At 39.4% G+C, this 15,994-nt stretch overlaps 1 protein-coding gene across 2 annotated transcripts in view; it reads right to left on the reverse strand.

Moving 5' to 3' along the window:
- The window catches only part of PFDN1 (prefoldin subunit 1), a 66,837-nt gene that overhangs the window by 15,542 nt on the left and 35,301 nt on the right, over positions 1–15,994 (reverse strand). The window contains exon 4 of one of the 2 annotated variants that reach the window (XM_032847512.1): positions 1,322–1,413. The exons of the other annotated variant lie outside the window; for it this stretch is intronic. Coding sequence (XP_032703403.1) covers positions 1,324–1,413 — 90 coding nt within the window. The 3' untranslated portion in view covers positions 1,322–1,323. Of the gene's footprint in view, positions 1–1,321; positions 1,414–15,994 lie in introns of those variants that run through there. 2 annotated transcript variants of the gene reach the window in all.

Consider the following 15,994-nt stretch of genomic DNA (forward strand, 5'->3'; position numbering starts at 1 on the left):
ATCCTGCTGCATGACTCTTATTCATTATTTCTCTAGCTACCTTTTTCTCCTTAGTGGACCCAATCCAGTTCTATTAACTTTAAATGACACCTATAAACTGACAATTTATACATAATTCTCAATTGTATTTCACTAGCCTTGAGGGCCAGATTCATGTATACAACTGTCTATTCAATATCTCCACTTGGGTATCACAAATCAAACTTTCAATTTGCTTTTAAAATTACTTTTGAAACTTGAAGATCAACTAGGAGAAACTGACCAATGAATTACCAACAGCACATGTGTTCCCATAAACATGGAATCTCTGTGGAGCCCAGTATACATGGAATGCTGTGTGGAAACAAACGAAATAAATAGCACTGGCACTGGGAATTATTACTTGAGCAAAACAAGTAGTACTTCTACAAAGCGAGTGGAAACGATGCGGGTTTCATTCATTTTAGCCTTAACTCTTTTCTCTCAGATCTCTCTAGCTTCATTTCTCACCCCAACCTCCTTTACCACTCCACTTCCAGACATCTATCGCCACTATTTCTTTGATCTGAAATGTTCTCTCCTCTGCCCCGGCCCTGAGCAAGCAAAATTCTGACTGTCAAGGTCCAGATGAAATGACCCCTCTCCCATGAACCCTGTCCAGATCTCTCCAAGAGGAGAATGAATGATACACGTGGGAGGAAGGAGGAGCCAAAATTTTGGCCTTTCTTTCATCCCTACACCCAACTGTCTTTGGCTGTACCTTCAAATATTTCCAGAGTCTGACCACCTCCACTGGCACTGCTCTAGTCCAAGCCACCATCAGTCTCTTACTTGGATAATGCAACAGCCTCCTAACAGATCTCCATGCTTACACCCTTGTCCCCTATAATCCATTACCTTTTTTAAAGAATATTTATTTCTTTATTTGGTGGGGGGCAGGCAGAGGGAGAGAAAGAATCTCAATCAGACTCCCCACTGAGAACAGAGCCTGACACAGGTCTCAATTCCAGGACCATGAGATCATGACCTGAGCCAAAATCAAGAGGTGAACACTTAACTGACTGAACTACCCAGCCACCCCTAATCTAATCTACAATATAGTACCCAGTCTGGTCTCGTTAAAAAATGAAATCAGATCATCTAGTTCATCTGTTCAAAACCATTCCCAAATTCCCAATTCCAGAGCATAATCCAAAATCCTTAATATGGCCTGCAAGCTCTGTAAAATTTAATCTACTCCTAGACCCTTCCCTGATTTCTTCACCTAGTATTCTCTACCTCACTCAGCTCTAGCTGAACTGGCCTCCTTGCTGTTCTTCCAACTGGTCAATTACACTCTCACCTTCAGGTTTTCATATTAGCTAGCCCCTCTGCTTGGAGTCCTCTCCTCCCAGATGTACATGCAGCTTGTTCCAAGTACTGCTCAAATACCACCTTAAAAAAAAAACCTCCCCTGTCAACACTATATAAAACAGCTTATACATTCCCATCATTCTCTGTCTCCTTACTCCAAGTTATTTCTCTTTTTAGCAATTGTAAATTATATTATTATCTCTTGCCCCCTCCCATTCAGCAGAATATAAGCTCCATGCCCATCAGGGCCTTTGCTAATTCTGCCTACATCGCATATACCACTGTTTGGCATATAGCAAATACAACAGACTATATGTTCCTTAATGTATGAAAGAAAGAACAAAAAGCCTCCACAGACATATCCCAAAGTACTGTGTGTAATTCAGACACTCAGAAACATTTAATAATGCCTTTTTAAAAATATGCGTATATGTCTTCTGGTCTATCTAACAACGTTACTGGCCAAAGTCTTATGTTATAAATCTAGGAATTGTTTAGTCCTCCCAAAGGAATCAGTTTTAAGTGAAAAAGTTCAGCCTCTGCTATTAAAAGTATCTAAGTTTAAAAGTTTATGGCAATTGGTATTTTATAGTTTAGTTTGAAACTGGATCCAGTTTAAGGCTTCAACTATACAATTAGAAGCTCCTTCTTTCTCTTTTATTTTTCTTTACCATTTACCTAACGAAAACAGACAGAGAGTATGCATTAATGAAGGCTCTGAATTTGAACTCCAAAGAAAGCCGAGGTTCTGAGCAAAAAGTGAAGTTTTTCTTTATAAATTTCTGGAGCTGATTAAACTCAAGCACAAATTTTATCTGTTTTGAACCACTTTAAAATATTTAAAGCACTGCCAGATATGTCATTCTACATGAATCACAAGACTTTATCATATATACAGATCCCAGATAATCCTGAAGACTGTGTTCTAAATTCTCTGAGAACCTTTAGTTCAGTTAAAATCATGATTTTATTAAGTTAGAGAGTAGAGCAGGTTGGTGACTTAAATGTCCAAAAGTAAGCATTCCCAAAGCCTGCAGTGTCCAAGTGCTCAGATCCCAAAGCTTTAGGTAAACACCTAAAGCTCAACATTAATAGAGGCTTCCCCAAGACATTTCCCCCCAAATAATAAAACCAATCCATTTCTTTCTTTGGTGCTTAAAAAGTGGTCAGGTTCAGACCACCTTCCCCGCTCCCCCAAAAACAAAAAAATATATATACAAAGGAAGGGATTTTGGATACAACTTCAGATACAGAGATCAGTAAGCAACCTAAGAATATACAAATCAATAATCCCTCAGGTGTGTCCACATAAACTGCAGAATACCACAATATAACTGAAACTTTGGTCCACCACTGGCAAATACACAGCAAGGGACAGGAAAGGCATGTAAATCATTCCTTTGTGAATTCCTTTGCTTTACAAACAAGTACTAGATTGCTATGTCTACTTTATAGAAAGTTATTTCTATTATTAGAAAAAACTGAAAGCAAAGAGAGGTCAAGAGCCAGATCCAAGTAGAACTTCATGCTGGCGCTGTGGGTTAAAATTGACAGGTATACCGGGCTCAACCATGTGGTAATTTCATCAAACAACCTGACTCTCTGAACAATGAGTTAGGGAAAAGGACTGAACAGAAACATTTCTTTATTCTCACACTCATTCCCCCATCTGTAATCACCATTCTCTCCTTCTCACCCTCTCTCACACACTAACTGTGCATTTCCACTGCCAAAAGCCACATTAAAAGACTAGGAAAAGACCACAATCACCTTGTTAACCTCTAGCATAACTACTGACTGGAGCATGCTCTGAGTCCCCCAGTGCTGGCTGTACTCTGCAAGTGGATGTGGGTGCGTAAGCCCACTGGGGCTTAGGAAAAAGGAGAGCTCAAACAATGTTCTTGTCAGCACTTTAAACAAAAAATCCATTCAGTGAGAATGGCACCATGTTCCTTTTGCCCTTTCTCCCTAGAAACTAAATTAAACAGATTACAGACAGCGGCAAGATCTGGCCTTAGAACAGCCTCCCCCTTATTTATTATTTTTAGCAATTTAGTCCGACAACGCCTGACAACTAAACATGCCTAGAATAGCTAAAGGGAGGGGGGATTATCAGATACTACCAGCAAAAAAACACTAGTCATCACTTCCTCCAACCCTAAGAAAGAATCATTTTCCATGTCTTCATAGCATCATGCAGAGTTTGAGCTTTTAGAGTCTCACATAAAAACAGAGTCCATATAAAACATCAGTGGAAACCGATAATGCTTCCTGATCTGAAGGACTGTTCCACCCTCACATGTGTTTTCTTAAAAACAAAAGCAGAATAAAATGAACTAAGTTGTTTTACACAAAAGTTAGGAGTAAAATGCGTGTGTCCATTTTGGAAGAATTCCCTCACAAGATAATTATGCACCCAAAAGAATGGCTTCATGAATAGTAATGGAATTCAAATATTTTTATTACGCTGGTGACAGGTGAAAGAATTGCAATAAGCTTAAGTGAGGTAGGAGAAACTCCCCTAAGTAATCAAAATTAGGAAGAAAGCACTGCCCATAGACACTCTATTTATAAATGAAATAATGTACTAAAAATTCTCAGAAAAAATGAAAAAACAAAAGGGATAATGTAGTAGAACTATCTGCATCAGCAGATTAAAATTCATAAAAATACTTTTTTTATTGTTTAGTAAGGTAAAATGTCCATGTATGTTCAGGAATTTATGATTTATGAACACTTTCTGAACATTTTTTGCCACTATTCTAAGTATGATGTATTTTATAAGACAGTATAGAATAAAGCTCTACAAATGAATAAAATGATGTCTTCCTGGGTCTGTTATTTTAACTTACATATATGGGATTAATAATACAGCTCCATCCAAAAGTATCTCTAAAACAGGTAATGCCCAATATATACCTTAAGCTATCACAAGCAATTACTGTAATTTAAGCAACTACTACAAAGATATCAAAAGAAATGTTGTTACCTTTTACTACATTTTAAATGGCAAAGCTGTGAGCAGAAAAACTACTTTTATTTTACCTTCAAAGAAAAGGATTCCAATTAACTTTTTAAATTAAATCTGGACATGAAAGGAAACTGGTTTTTGTTTTGTTTTGCCTCCTTCCAACTTTTTTTAAGAGGGCATTTTTTGCTCTTCAAGTGTCAATTCAGAAGAATACCAAGGTTATAATGATAAATTTAACAGAACTGCCCATACATATCTTCTAATCCAACCTCTCATTTTATAGATGACGACACTGAAGCTTAGAGTATAGCAAGGGGTAGAATTCAGAAGTCCTAACTCAGCAGAAGGTATTTAAATTAGGAATCTAGGGTAATGAATGCTCTGTTGTAAATCTAGTAGACTTGGAGATCTCTATTTATGGTTCAGATATCAGTATGGATCTTGTTCTTTTGAGCTGACATGCAGTGTGTGCTCATTAATACAGGTGTGGCCTGTCCACACTGAGTTTCGAACAACTCACTTCCTCTGGACAGTATCTATTACTTCGGGTTAGGGAAGACCTGTGCTTGTAAGGACTGACCAGAGTCAGAATCTAGAGTAAAGAAAATATACTGATTAACTACCCGTTACCATCTAGATACAAGAGCAGGGAGGCATGCAGTAACATGAAAGGAAATTCAAAGTCTACCTCATCAAAGATATCATTCTCTAGACAGGCTGAAAGTGACTGCAGGAACTCTCACACATGGGAGGGAGGAGGATAAAGACAAATAATCATGGTTAGGCACAGAGAAAAGTCAGATCACAAAAAATACAAAGCAGTGAAACTTGAGGTCAGTCAACAACCCTCTGAAACACTTAAAGGGATAGTCTGGTGTGGATATAGACAAATATTCTAAGAAGGAAATCAAGGCACACTGGGAATGCATTCTAGAATAAAAGATTAACAGACTGAAGATGCAGAAAGCTTAACTCAAGTCTAACTGGAATGCAAATCCTTCTTTTACCTTAACTATAAAATGAAGACACACATATCAGTCAACAGATGAAATCAGAGCGGTGTTATGTGTAAAATATTTGTAATATATATTTTACAAATAAGGAAGACTGTCCAGTTAACAGGCCAAATCTATTTGAACAGGATCACATCTGAGTTCTCACCAGAGCTGAAATATTATTTTTTAAGTAAACTCTATCCCCACCGTAGGACTCAAACTGACAACCCTGAAATAAAGAGTCACATGTTATACTGACTGAGACAGCCAGGCATCCCTGAACTGAAATATTTCTAATAAGGAAGTGAAATACATCACAGTTTACATTGGGTAAATACTAGAACTTGGATCATAACAAAACATATACACTGACAGAGGCATTGAAAATATTGATAATAACCAACAAAGAATACTCAACCAGAAAAAGAGCATTTTGGGCTTTTTCAGACTTGTCTTTCTCCAAAAGCCAAAGAGGAAGATTATGCAGCTACATTAAGCCTTAAGACACCAGGACAGAGAGAATATATATAGTTCACTACAAACTTTAAGGCTTCCAACCATCAGGCTCTTTTAGATTTAAGTCTTAAATAACTAAAAACTATTTTAAAACAAACATCCATTTTTATATATGTTGAGAATGCAAATGAATTCTATAAAGAGATAAGTATTCATATCTGAAATCCCAAAGTATGGGATGGCAAGAGAAACATCACTCAGGACTCTCCAAGTCAAAACATGGAACAGAGATGAATTTACTAACTTGCAATTATTTTTTTTAACAACAAAAAGGCCACTCAGAGGGTCTAGTGACCTAGGTGGAGGTGGGACACCATCAAGCTAATTTTTAGAGTACAGACATTTTATACTTTAGTACTCAAAGTATTGGGTCAGAGCAGCAGAGGTCTCTGAAAAAGAGCTCCCTTCAGCAAATGACTAAAGATAAATTGTACATTCTATTAAACATCTTGACTTGTTAAGAATAAAAATGGACTATCTATGAAGATAAATTGTGGTAACTCTACATAACAGAATACCATACAGCAATGAAAATGAACAAATCACAATCTCGAGTAACACAGACATCCTTCACAAACACAACGGTGATCAAAAGGAGGCAAAAAATACATTGTCAGTGATTTTGTTCATATGAAGTGCAAGAACAAATGAAAGTAAAATACACTGTTTGGGGGGTGGAGGTATGTATAGGTGGTAAAATTTTTAAAAAGGAGAAAGGAAAAGAATACAATTGCACCAAAAACAGTAAGATACCTAGGAATAAACCTAACCAAAGAGGTACAAGACCTGTACTCTGAAACCTTAACACTGATGAAAGAAATTAAAGATGACACAAGAAATGGAAAGACATTCCATGCTCATGGATGCAAGAACAAATATTGTTAAAATGTCCATACTACTCAAAGCAATCTACACATTCATACAATCCCTATCAAAACACTAACAACATTTTTCACAGGGCTAGAACAAACAATCCTAAAATTTGTATGGAACCACAAAAGACCCCAAATAGCCAAAGCAATCTTGAAAAAGAAAAGTAAGGGCGCCTGGGTGGCTCAGTGGGTTAAGCCTCTGCCTTTGGCTCAGGTCATGATCTCAGGGTCCTGGGATCGAGCCCTGCACTGGGCTCTCTGCTCAGTGGAGAGCCTGCTTCCCCCTCTCTCTGTCTGCCTGCCTGTGTGCTTGTCATCTCTGTCAAATAAATAAATAAAATCATTTTTTTAAAAAGAAAGAAAAGCTGGCGGCATCACAACTCCAGACTTCATGTTATACTACAAAGCTGTAGTCATCAAGACAGTATGGTACTAGCACAAAAACAGACACACAGATCAATGGAACACAACAGAAAACTGAGAAATCGGGACACCTGGGTGGCTCAGTTGGTTAAGCAGCTGCCTTCAGCTCAGGTCATGATCCCAGCGTCCTGGGATCGAGTCCCACATTGGACTCCCTGCTTGGCAGGGAGCCTGCTTCTCCCTCGGCCTCTGCCTGCCACTCTGTCTGCCTGTGCTTGCTCTCGCTCCTTTCTTTCTGACAAATAAATAAATAAAATCTTTTAAAAAAAAAAGAAAACTGAGAAATGAACCCATAATTATATGGTCAATTAATCTTCAAAAAGCAGGAAAGAATATGTAATGGGAAGAGACTATGTCTTCAAAAAATGGTGCTGGGAAAACTAGATAGCTACAAGCAAAAGACAGACTAGACCACTTTCTTACACTATACACAAAAATAAATTCAAAATGGGGGTACCTGGGTGGCTAAGTGGGTTAAAGCCTCTGCCTTTGTCTCAGGTCATGATCCCAGCATCCTGGGATAGAGTCCCGCATCGGGCTCTCTGCTCGGCAGGGAGCCTGCTTCCTCCTCTCTCTCTGCCTGCCTCTCTGCCTACTCGTGATCTCTGTCAAATAAATAAATAAATAAAATCTTTTTTAAAAAAAATAAATTAATTCAAAATGGACTAAACACCAAAAGGTGACACCTGAAACCATAAAAGTCCTAGAAGAGAACAAAGGCAGTAACTTGTTTGACATCAGACATAGCAACTTCTTTCTAGATTATAACTCCTGAGGTAAGGGAAACAAAAGCAAAAATAAACTATTGGGACTACATCAAAATAAAAAGCTTCTGCACAGAGAAGGAATCTATCAACAAAAGTAAAAGGCAGCCAGGACCCCTGGGTGGCTCACCCACTTAAGCACCTGACTCTTGATTTCAGCTCAGGTCATGATCTTGGGGTCCTGAGACGGAGTCCAGCACTGTACTCCATGCTTAGCAGGGAGTCTGCTTGGGATTCTCTCTCTCTCTCTCTCTCTCTCTGCCCCAGGCCCTGCTCAGGCACATACTCTGTCTCCCTCTCTAAAATAAATAAATAAAATATATCAAGAACTTATTAAGCTCAACACCCCAAAAATGAATAATCCAATTAAAAAACAGGCAGAAGACATAAATAGATGTATTTCCAAAAGAGACATACAGACATCCAACAGAGCGATGTTGATGGGCTCAACATCGCTCATCAGGGAAATGCAAATCACAACTACAATGAGAGATCACCTCACACCTGTCAAAATGACTAAAATCAAAAACACAAGAAACAACAGGTGTTGGCAAGGATGCAAAGAAATAAGAATCCTCACACAATGTTAGTGGGAATGCAAACTGGTGCAGTTATGCTGGAAAACAATACGGAGATGCCTCAGAAAGTTAAAAATAAAACTACAATTTAGCAATCACTCAACTAGGTATTTACCCAAAGAACAAAAACAATACTAATTCAAAGGGATACATGCGCCCTGATACTTACAGCAGCATTACCTACAAGAGCCAAATTATGGAAACAGCCCAAATGTCCACCAACGGATGACTGGATAAAGATATGGTATATATTATTCAGCCATTAAAAAAAATGAAATGTTGCCATTTCCAATGACATGAATGGAGCTAGACAGTATTATGCTGGCAAAATAAATCGGTCACAAAAAGACAAATACCATATGATTTCACTCACATGTGGAATTTAAGAAAAAAAAACAAATAGGCAAAAGGAAAAGAAAGAAAAAGAGGCAAACCAAGAAGCAGACTCTTACCTATACAGAACAAACTGATTGTTACCAGAAGGGAGGTGGGTGAAGGGATGCGTTAAGCAGGTGATGGGGATTAAGGAGTACACTTGTGATGAGCACCTGTGATGTATGGAAGTGCTAAATCACTATATGGTACACTTGAAACTAAGGGTATACTGTATGGTTTGGGTTTTGGCGGGGGGTGTTGAGGATTTCATTTATTTATTTGAGAAAGAGAGAGAAAGCATGAGCGGGGGAAGGGCAGAGGGAGAAGCAAACTCCCCAATGAGCAAGGAACACAACATGGGGCTCAACGTGCGGCTCAATCCCAGGACCCTGGTATCATGACCTGTGCCAAGCAGGTGCACCAGTACACTGTACGTTAACTAAAAGGAATTTAAGTGAAAACTTAAAGGAAAAAGTTAATACCTATCACAAAAATTAGGGTTGTAGCTATAGGAAGGGGCAGGCATGGCACTGTGATTAAGGGAAGAAAAGAGTGGGAGAGCCTCATGCATGTCAATTTGTATTAAGCTCTATGTATTTTAAGGTTTATTTTTTTTTAAAGATTTTATTTATTTATTTGACAGAGATCACAGGTAGGTAGAGAGGCACGCAGAGAGAGAGGGGGGAAGCAGGTTTCCCCACTGAGTAGAGAGCCTGATCCCAGGACCCTGGGATCATGACCTGAGCAGAAAGCAGAGGGTTTAACCCACTGAGCCACCCAGGCGCCCCCCCCTTTTTTTTTTATCTTAAATGCTATATTTCACTACAAAATAAATGACTAATTTCTTAGTGGATTCTAAATTTTGAGCTATGCCAGAACTGAGTATAATTCTTGTTTAATGTGTTTTAAAAAATCCCATCACTGGCTCTTCTCTCACCTGCCCTTCTCTCGAAACATAACAGAATCACTGTCTATCATGTAATTGTGTCCACCTGATATCGCCTCCAAAGAAGGGTTCCCATAATTTCCACAACGGTGCCACCTCAAAAATGAAGTACTCAGGGCAAAACATGGACATCCAGCCAAGTGCCTACCAGTTACCACCCATGCTATGGAAAAAATGATCTTCAATAGGCAGAGTAAAACTTCCTCAATCATGGGAACCCCTCCAAAACATTTTCTCATCAGAGTCTCAAAACTCAGCCAACTGCAGAACGTCACAAGTACCTCCTACCAGTTCCCTTGCCACTATTCTTCCTTCTTGTTTCAGGAACCACTATCTGACCAAAATTGTCATTTTTTGTGCAAGAGTTGGGACTTTTACAGTTTCTTAGATTTTAATTACAGCATGGGCTGCAGAGCTATTTCACAACCCTGAGATTATAATATTTTGCGTCAGAAGCAGCATTATGCAGGCCAGAATGTCCTGGGTTTCCTTACTCTTATTGTTATTATGTCACTGCTAAGTTAACCACGGTAGTGGAAGGTGTGGTGACGTCAAAGATAAAGGAGAGAAAGTGGTCACCCAGTACACGTGGGTGTCTAAAAGCTAATGGGGACTTTAGACTAAATGCAGATGAGGCTCAAGCAATAACTGCCCCTCATCTGGAACAAGGGAGCGAACCTAAGCACGAACCTGGTATTCAAAATGCGCTCAAACACATCACTGAAAGCTTACAGTTATTTCAAGGATTCCAAAATGTTGAGATTCATAAGGCAAGAGGGTCAGAAACTGAGCTTTAGGCTCATCTGAAAGCGGAATCCAAATTTTTTTTAAAAGCAAAAAAAAAAACTCCATAAATTATACCCTTCTTACTTCAAAAAAAGTGAGCAAAAAATACAGGAAGTATTTTTTTTCACTCTTTAGAACATATTTCCTCAACCAATAATGTTGTAACTCAACTTTAACTAAAATTGAATTTTCTCAAACAAAACAAAAATACCAAAAAAAACTTCTATATTCCCACTGTAGCAATGTTGTACATTTCAAAAAGAAAATTATTTTTACAAAGACAGATGAGAGGTGCCTGGCTGATTCAGTTGGTGGAGTGTGCAACTCTTGATCTTAGGCTTATAAGTTCAAGCCCTGCACTGGGTGTAAAGATTACTTAAAAGTAATTTTAAAATCTTAAAAAAAAAAAAAAAACAAAACAGATTAAGACTCATAGTCATGGGGGCACCTGGGTGGCTCAGTGGGTTAAAGCCTCTGCCTTCAGCTCGGGTCATGGTCTCAGGGTCCTGGGATCGAGCCCCGCATCGGGCTCTCTGCTTGGCGGGGAACCTGCTTCCCCCTCTCTCTGCCTGCCTCTCTGTCTACTTGTGATCTCGCTCTGTCAGATAAATAAATAAAATATTAAAAAACAAACAAACCTCAGAGTCATGATTCCAAATCCCAATTATACTCATGTCATTTAAGAAATTAAGCTTTTGTACTTTTCTAACATATACTGTATTATGTATCATATACACTCTTTCAGCTATTTTATTTAAAAATTACCAGAATTTTTTATAAGATTTTATTTATTTGACAGAGAGAGAGAGAGAGAGATAGACAGTGAAAGAGGGAACACAAGCAAAGAGGGAGAAGCAGGCTTCCCGCTGAGCGGGGAGCCCAGTGTGGGGCTCAATCCCAGGACTCCAGGATCATGATCTGAGCCAAAGGCAGATGCTTAACCGAATGAGCCACTCAGGTGCCCCCCCAAAATTATCAAATTGTTAACAAAAAGACATAAATAACATGGTTACTCTATCATACTAAAGCCATCATTTTATATTTTCTCTTAAACAGGATCCGCATCATTGGTCTATACTAATTACCATTAGGATTAAATGGCGTTTGTTCCTCCAAGAATCTGATTTACCATCTTTATAAAGGACAGATAAAAATCTAATACTACGGTACTGTGAATCTTAATGAAAATATTTTCTGATCAAGCCCAGTAAAATGACTACGGTCCAAAGAATAACCCAACATTTGGGTAGTATTTTGTAAATACAGGAGTGTTAAGAATAAAAAGACAGAAAAGACAGTAAGACTACCTTCCCGATTAGCTAGTACTTGCCTTTACCCTTGCAGTAAGTAATATAACTCCATATGTCAAGGGAACATGAAGGCAGGGTATTAGTACCTGAAAGAGACAGAGGAGAGCGAGCGAGCAAGCAGTGGGGAGGGACAGAGGGAGAAGCAGACTCCTCACTCAGTAGGGAGACCAACACAGGACTTGATCCCAAGACCTTGAGATCATGACCTGCGCCCAAGGCAGCCGCTTAACCAACTGAGTCACCCAAATGCCCCCAGGAAACCCTATTTGTAATTATCTCAAGTGGTAATAGTTTTTATGCTCAAATTACCACAATGTGGTATGAAACTGATAAAATCATTAGAGATAACAAGGAAAAAGGACCTGATTAAGACTGAGGAATCAGAAAATGCTTCCTAGAAGTAGCCCTAAACTAAGATCTTGAGTATTAATATATAGAGCCACTAATAACTGCAGGAGGAAAAAGTTCCCCAGTGGAGGAAATTATTTTTTCCAAAGATCTAATAGAAACAAAGAAAGCACAGCAAGTTCTAAAAACAGAATTATTTCTGAAAGGCTGAAGTATAAAATGTAAAAGGCAGCAAAGAGGGGCACCTGGGTGGCTTAGTTGGTTAAGCATTTGTCCTCAGCTCAGGTCATGATCCCAGGATCTTGGGATCAAGCCCCACGTTGCGCTCCCCACTCATCAGGAAGCTGCTTCTCTCTCTCCTCCCCACTCATGCTCTCTCACTCTCTCTGTTTCAGTTTCTCTCAAATAAATAAAATCTTTAAAAAAGAAAGAAAAGAAAAGAAGGCAAAGGAAATGAGGGAGATGAGAGAAATAGACAGGAGTCATTTCACAAAAAGCCTTGAAGGTATGTTAACAAGTCTGAACTTTACCCAAGAACAATGATGGGTTTTACACAGAGGCATAATAGGACCAGATTTTCTAATATGTAACAAAGGATATTCTAGCTTAAATACATTAAAAGAATTGATGGGGGGAAACCAGAGATGTGAAAAAGAAAAAACAAAAACAGCCAGTTAAGATGCTATTGCCGGGGTGCCTGGGTGGCTCAGTCCATTAAGAGGCTGCCTACTTGTCAGGTCATGATCCCAGGGTCCTGGGATTGAGCTCCATGTCAGCCCCCCTGCTCAGTGGGAAGCCTGCTTCTCCCTCTCCCTCTGCCTGCTGCTCCCCCTGCTTGTGCTCTTTCTCTGTCAAATAAATAAATAAAATCTTTAACAACAATAACAAAAAGATGTGACTGCCAATGGTGGAAACAGCTGCTTTAAAGGTAGCGGGGTGGGGGGGGGGAATTCCAGGAGGAAATACCACTTAATAGAGATAATAGGGAAGAAGTCATATTCAGAAATATAAGAATTTTCCAGAACTGGGGGGCCTGGGTGGCTCAATCGATTAAGTGTCTACCTTCAGATAAGGTCATGATCCCAATGTCCTAGCATGGAGCCCAACACTGGGCTCCCTGCTCAGTGGGGAGTCTGCTTCTCCCTCCCCCTCAGCTTCTTCCCCCAGTTCCTGCTCTGTCTCTAAGAAACAAAATAAAATCTTTAAAAAGAAAAAGAAAAAAAAGAATTTTCCAGAGCTGATGGAAGATCTTAATCCTCAGATTCAGGAAACCCAACTTAAACCAAGTAGGATTAAGAAAATATGGGTATGGGGCACCTGGGTGGCTCAGATGGTTAGGCATCTGCCTTTGGCTCAGGTCATGATCCCATGGTCCTGGGATAGAGCCCCGCATCTGGCTCCCTGCTCCGGCAAGAGTCTGCTTCTCCCTCTCTCTCCCCATTGTCCCCCCTGCTAGTGATCTCTCGATCTGTCAGATAAATAAATAAAATCTTTTACTCTTTTACTCTTTCTCCGATTGACTTATTTCACTAAGTAAATGAAACAAGATGGGATTGGGAGGGAGACAAACCATAAGTGACTCTTAATCTCACAAAACAAACTGAGGGTTGATGGGGGGAGGGGGGTTGGGAGGGGGGTGGGGTTATGGACACTGAGGAGGGTATGTGCTATGGTGAGTGCTGTGAAGTGTGTAAACCTGGCGATTCACAGACCTGTACCCCTGGGGATAAAAATATATGTTTATAAAAAATAAAATTAAAAAAAAAAAACAAAACAAAAACAAAAAACACCATTTTTACCTGGTAATCTAGAATGATAATTCTAAAATATATATCAGATTAATCATAGCATTCTCCTGCGGTGCCTGGGTGGGTCAGTGGGTTAAGTCTCCGCCTTCAGCTCAGATCAAGATCTCAGGATCCTGGGATCGAGCCCTGCATGGGGCTCTCTGCTCAGCAGGAAGCCTGCTTCCCCCTCTTTCTCTGCCTGACTCTCTGCCTACTTGTGATCTCTCTGTGAAATAAATAAAGTCTTTTTTTTTAAATAAATAAATAAAATAAAATCTTTTAAAAAAATGAAAATAAAATAATAAAAAGATTAACTCCACACTTAAACATATCCCAAAGAAACCACAAAGCATGAAAGACAAAGAGAATATTAAAAGCAATCAGAGTGGGAGCACCTGGATGGCTCTGTCAGTTAGGCATCTGCCTTTGGCTTAGGTCATGGTCCCAGGGTCCTGAAATCAAACCCCACATCAGAGTCCCTGCTCAGCAAGGAGCCTGCTTCTCCCTCTCCCTACACCCGCTCGTATTCTCTCTCACTATCTCTCTCTCTCTCAAAGAAAGAAATAAAATCTTAAAAAAAAAGAAAGAAAGAAAGTAACCAGAGGGGTGCCTGTGTCGATCAGCCAGTTGGGCAGCTAACTCTTGGTTTTGGCTCAGGTCACTATCTCAAGGTCCTGGGATCCAGCCCCATGTCTGGCTCCTCGATCAACGGGGTATCTGCTTGAGGATTCTCTCTCTTCCTCTTCCTCTACTCTATCCCCTACTCATGTGCAGGCTCTCTCAAATAAATAAATCTTTTAAATAAATACATAAAAGTAACCAGAGAAAAAAGACAAAGGAACAACAATTAAGCTGACAGATGACTTCTCAACAGCAACAACAGAAGCCAGAAGTCAGTGGAATATTATCTTTAAAAGACCTGAGAAATTCCCAGATATATAAAGCAAAATGAAACCTATCCTCCAAACTATGCATACAATAATAATGAGCACTTAACTACACAGAGAGTGAACTCTAAACACCAGTGCCCACTAAGCTAAAAGATGGAAAAACTGGTATGTATCACCATGGAGATTTGACATATCTCTCTCAATAATTAACTGAACAATCAGAAAAAAAATCAGTAAGAAACACAGAATCTGAACACTACAATTAATGTATGTGTGCATTAGTGCACATGTGGGCTTGTGTACATGCATACATTTCGGGCTGAGGTAACAAAACTGTAAGAGTATGGCAGTGCAAAGTATAGGATTACTGAAGGGGAGAGAAGAGAGGGTGTAGTGGGAGATACTATTAAAAATACATATTAGGGCAGTATTGGAAAGTATACAAAATGCAGAGATAGGGATCATGCAATTAATTAAATACTGGGTAACCTACAACGATAAGAAAAGTAGAAAACAAGAAAGTGGAAAATATAAACTAGAAATGGAAAGATAAACTGTCAAATGATGAAAACCAGTATACACAGCATAACTCCTATTTAAAAAAAAAAAAAAAAAAAAAGTTATAGCGGGGCGCCTGGGTGGCTCAGTGGGTTAAAGCCAATGCCTTAGGCTCAGGTCATGATCTCAGGATCCTGGGATCGAGCCCCACATCGGGCTCTCTGCTCAGCAGGAGCTTGCTTCCCCCTCTCTCTCTGCCTGCCTGTCTGCCTACTTGTGATCTCTGTCTGTCAAATAAATAAATAAAATCTTAAAAAAAAGTATAGGGACACCTGGGTGGCTCAATTGGTTAAGTGTCTGCCTTTGGCTCAGGTCATGATCCCAGGGATCGAGTCCTGCATTGGGCTCCTTGGCTCAATGGGGAACCTGCTTTTCCCTCGGCCTGCCTCTCTCCCCCTCTCTCCCTCTGACAAAAATATTTTTTAAAAAATAAAGTTGTTTTTAAAAAAGTATATACATGTGTATGAATGTGCTTATAAAATAAAGTTTGGAATGATACACACCAAACTGCAGAGGTGACATCTGGGCATGTGCAGGGAAGAG

The sequence above is a fragment of the Lontra canadensis genome, unplaced genomic scaffold, assembly GCF_010015895.1.
Source record: "Lontra canadensis isolate GAN:19392208 unplaced genomic scaffold, GSC_riverotter_1.0 scaffold189, whole genome shotgun sequence".
Taxonomy (NCBI): domain Eukaryota; kingdom Metazoa; phylum Chordata; class Mammalia; order Carnivora; family Mustelidae; genus Lontra; species Lontra canadensis.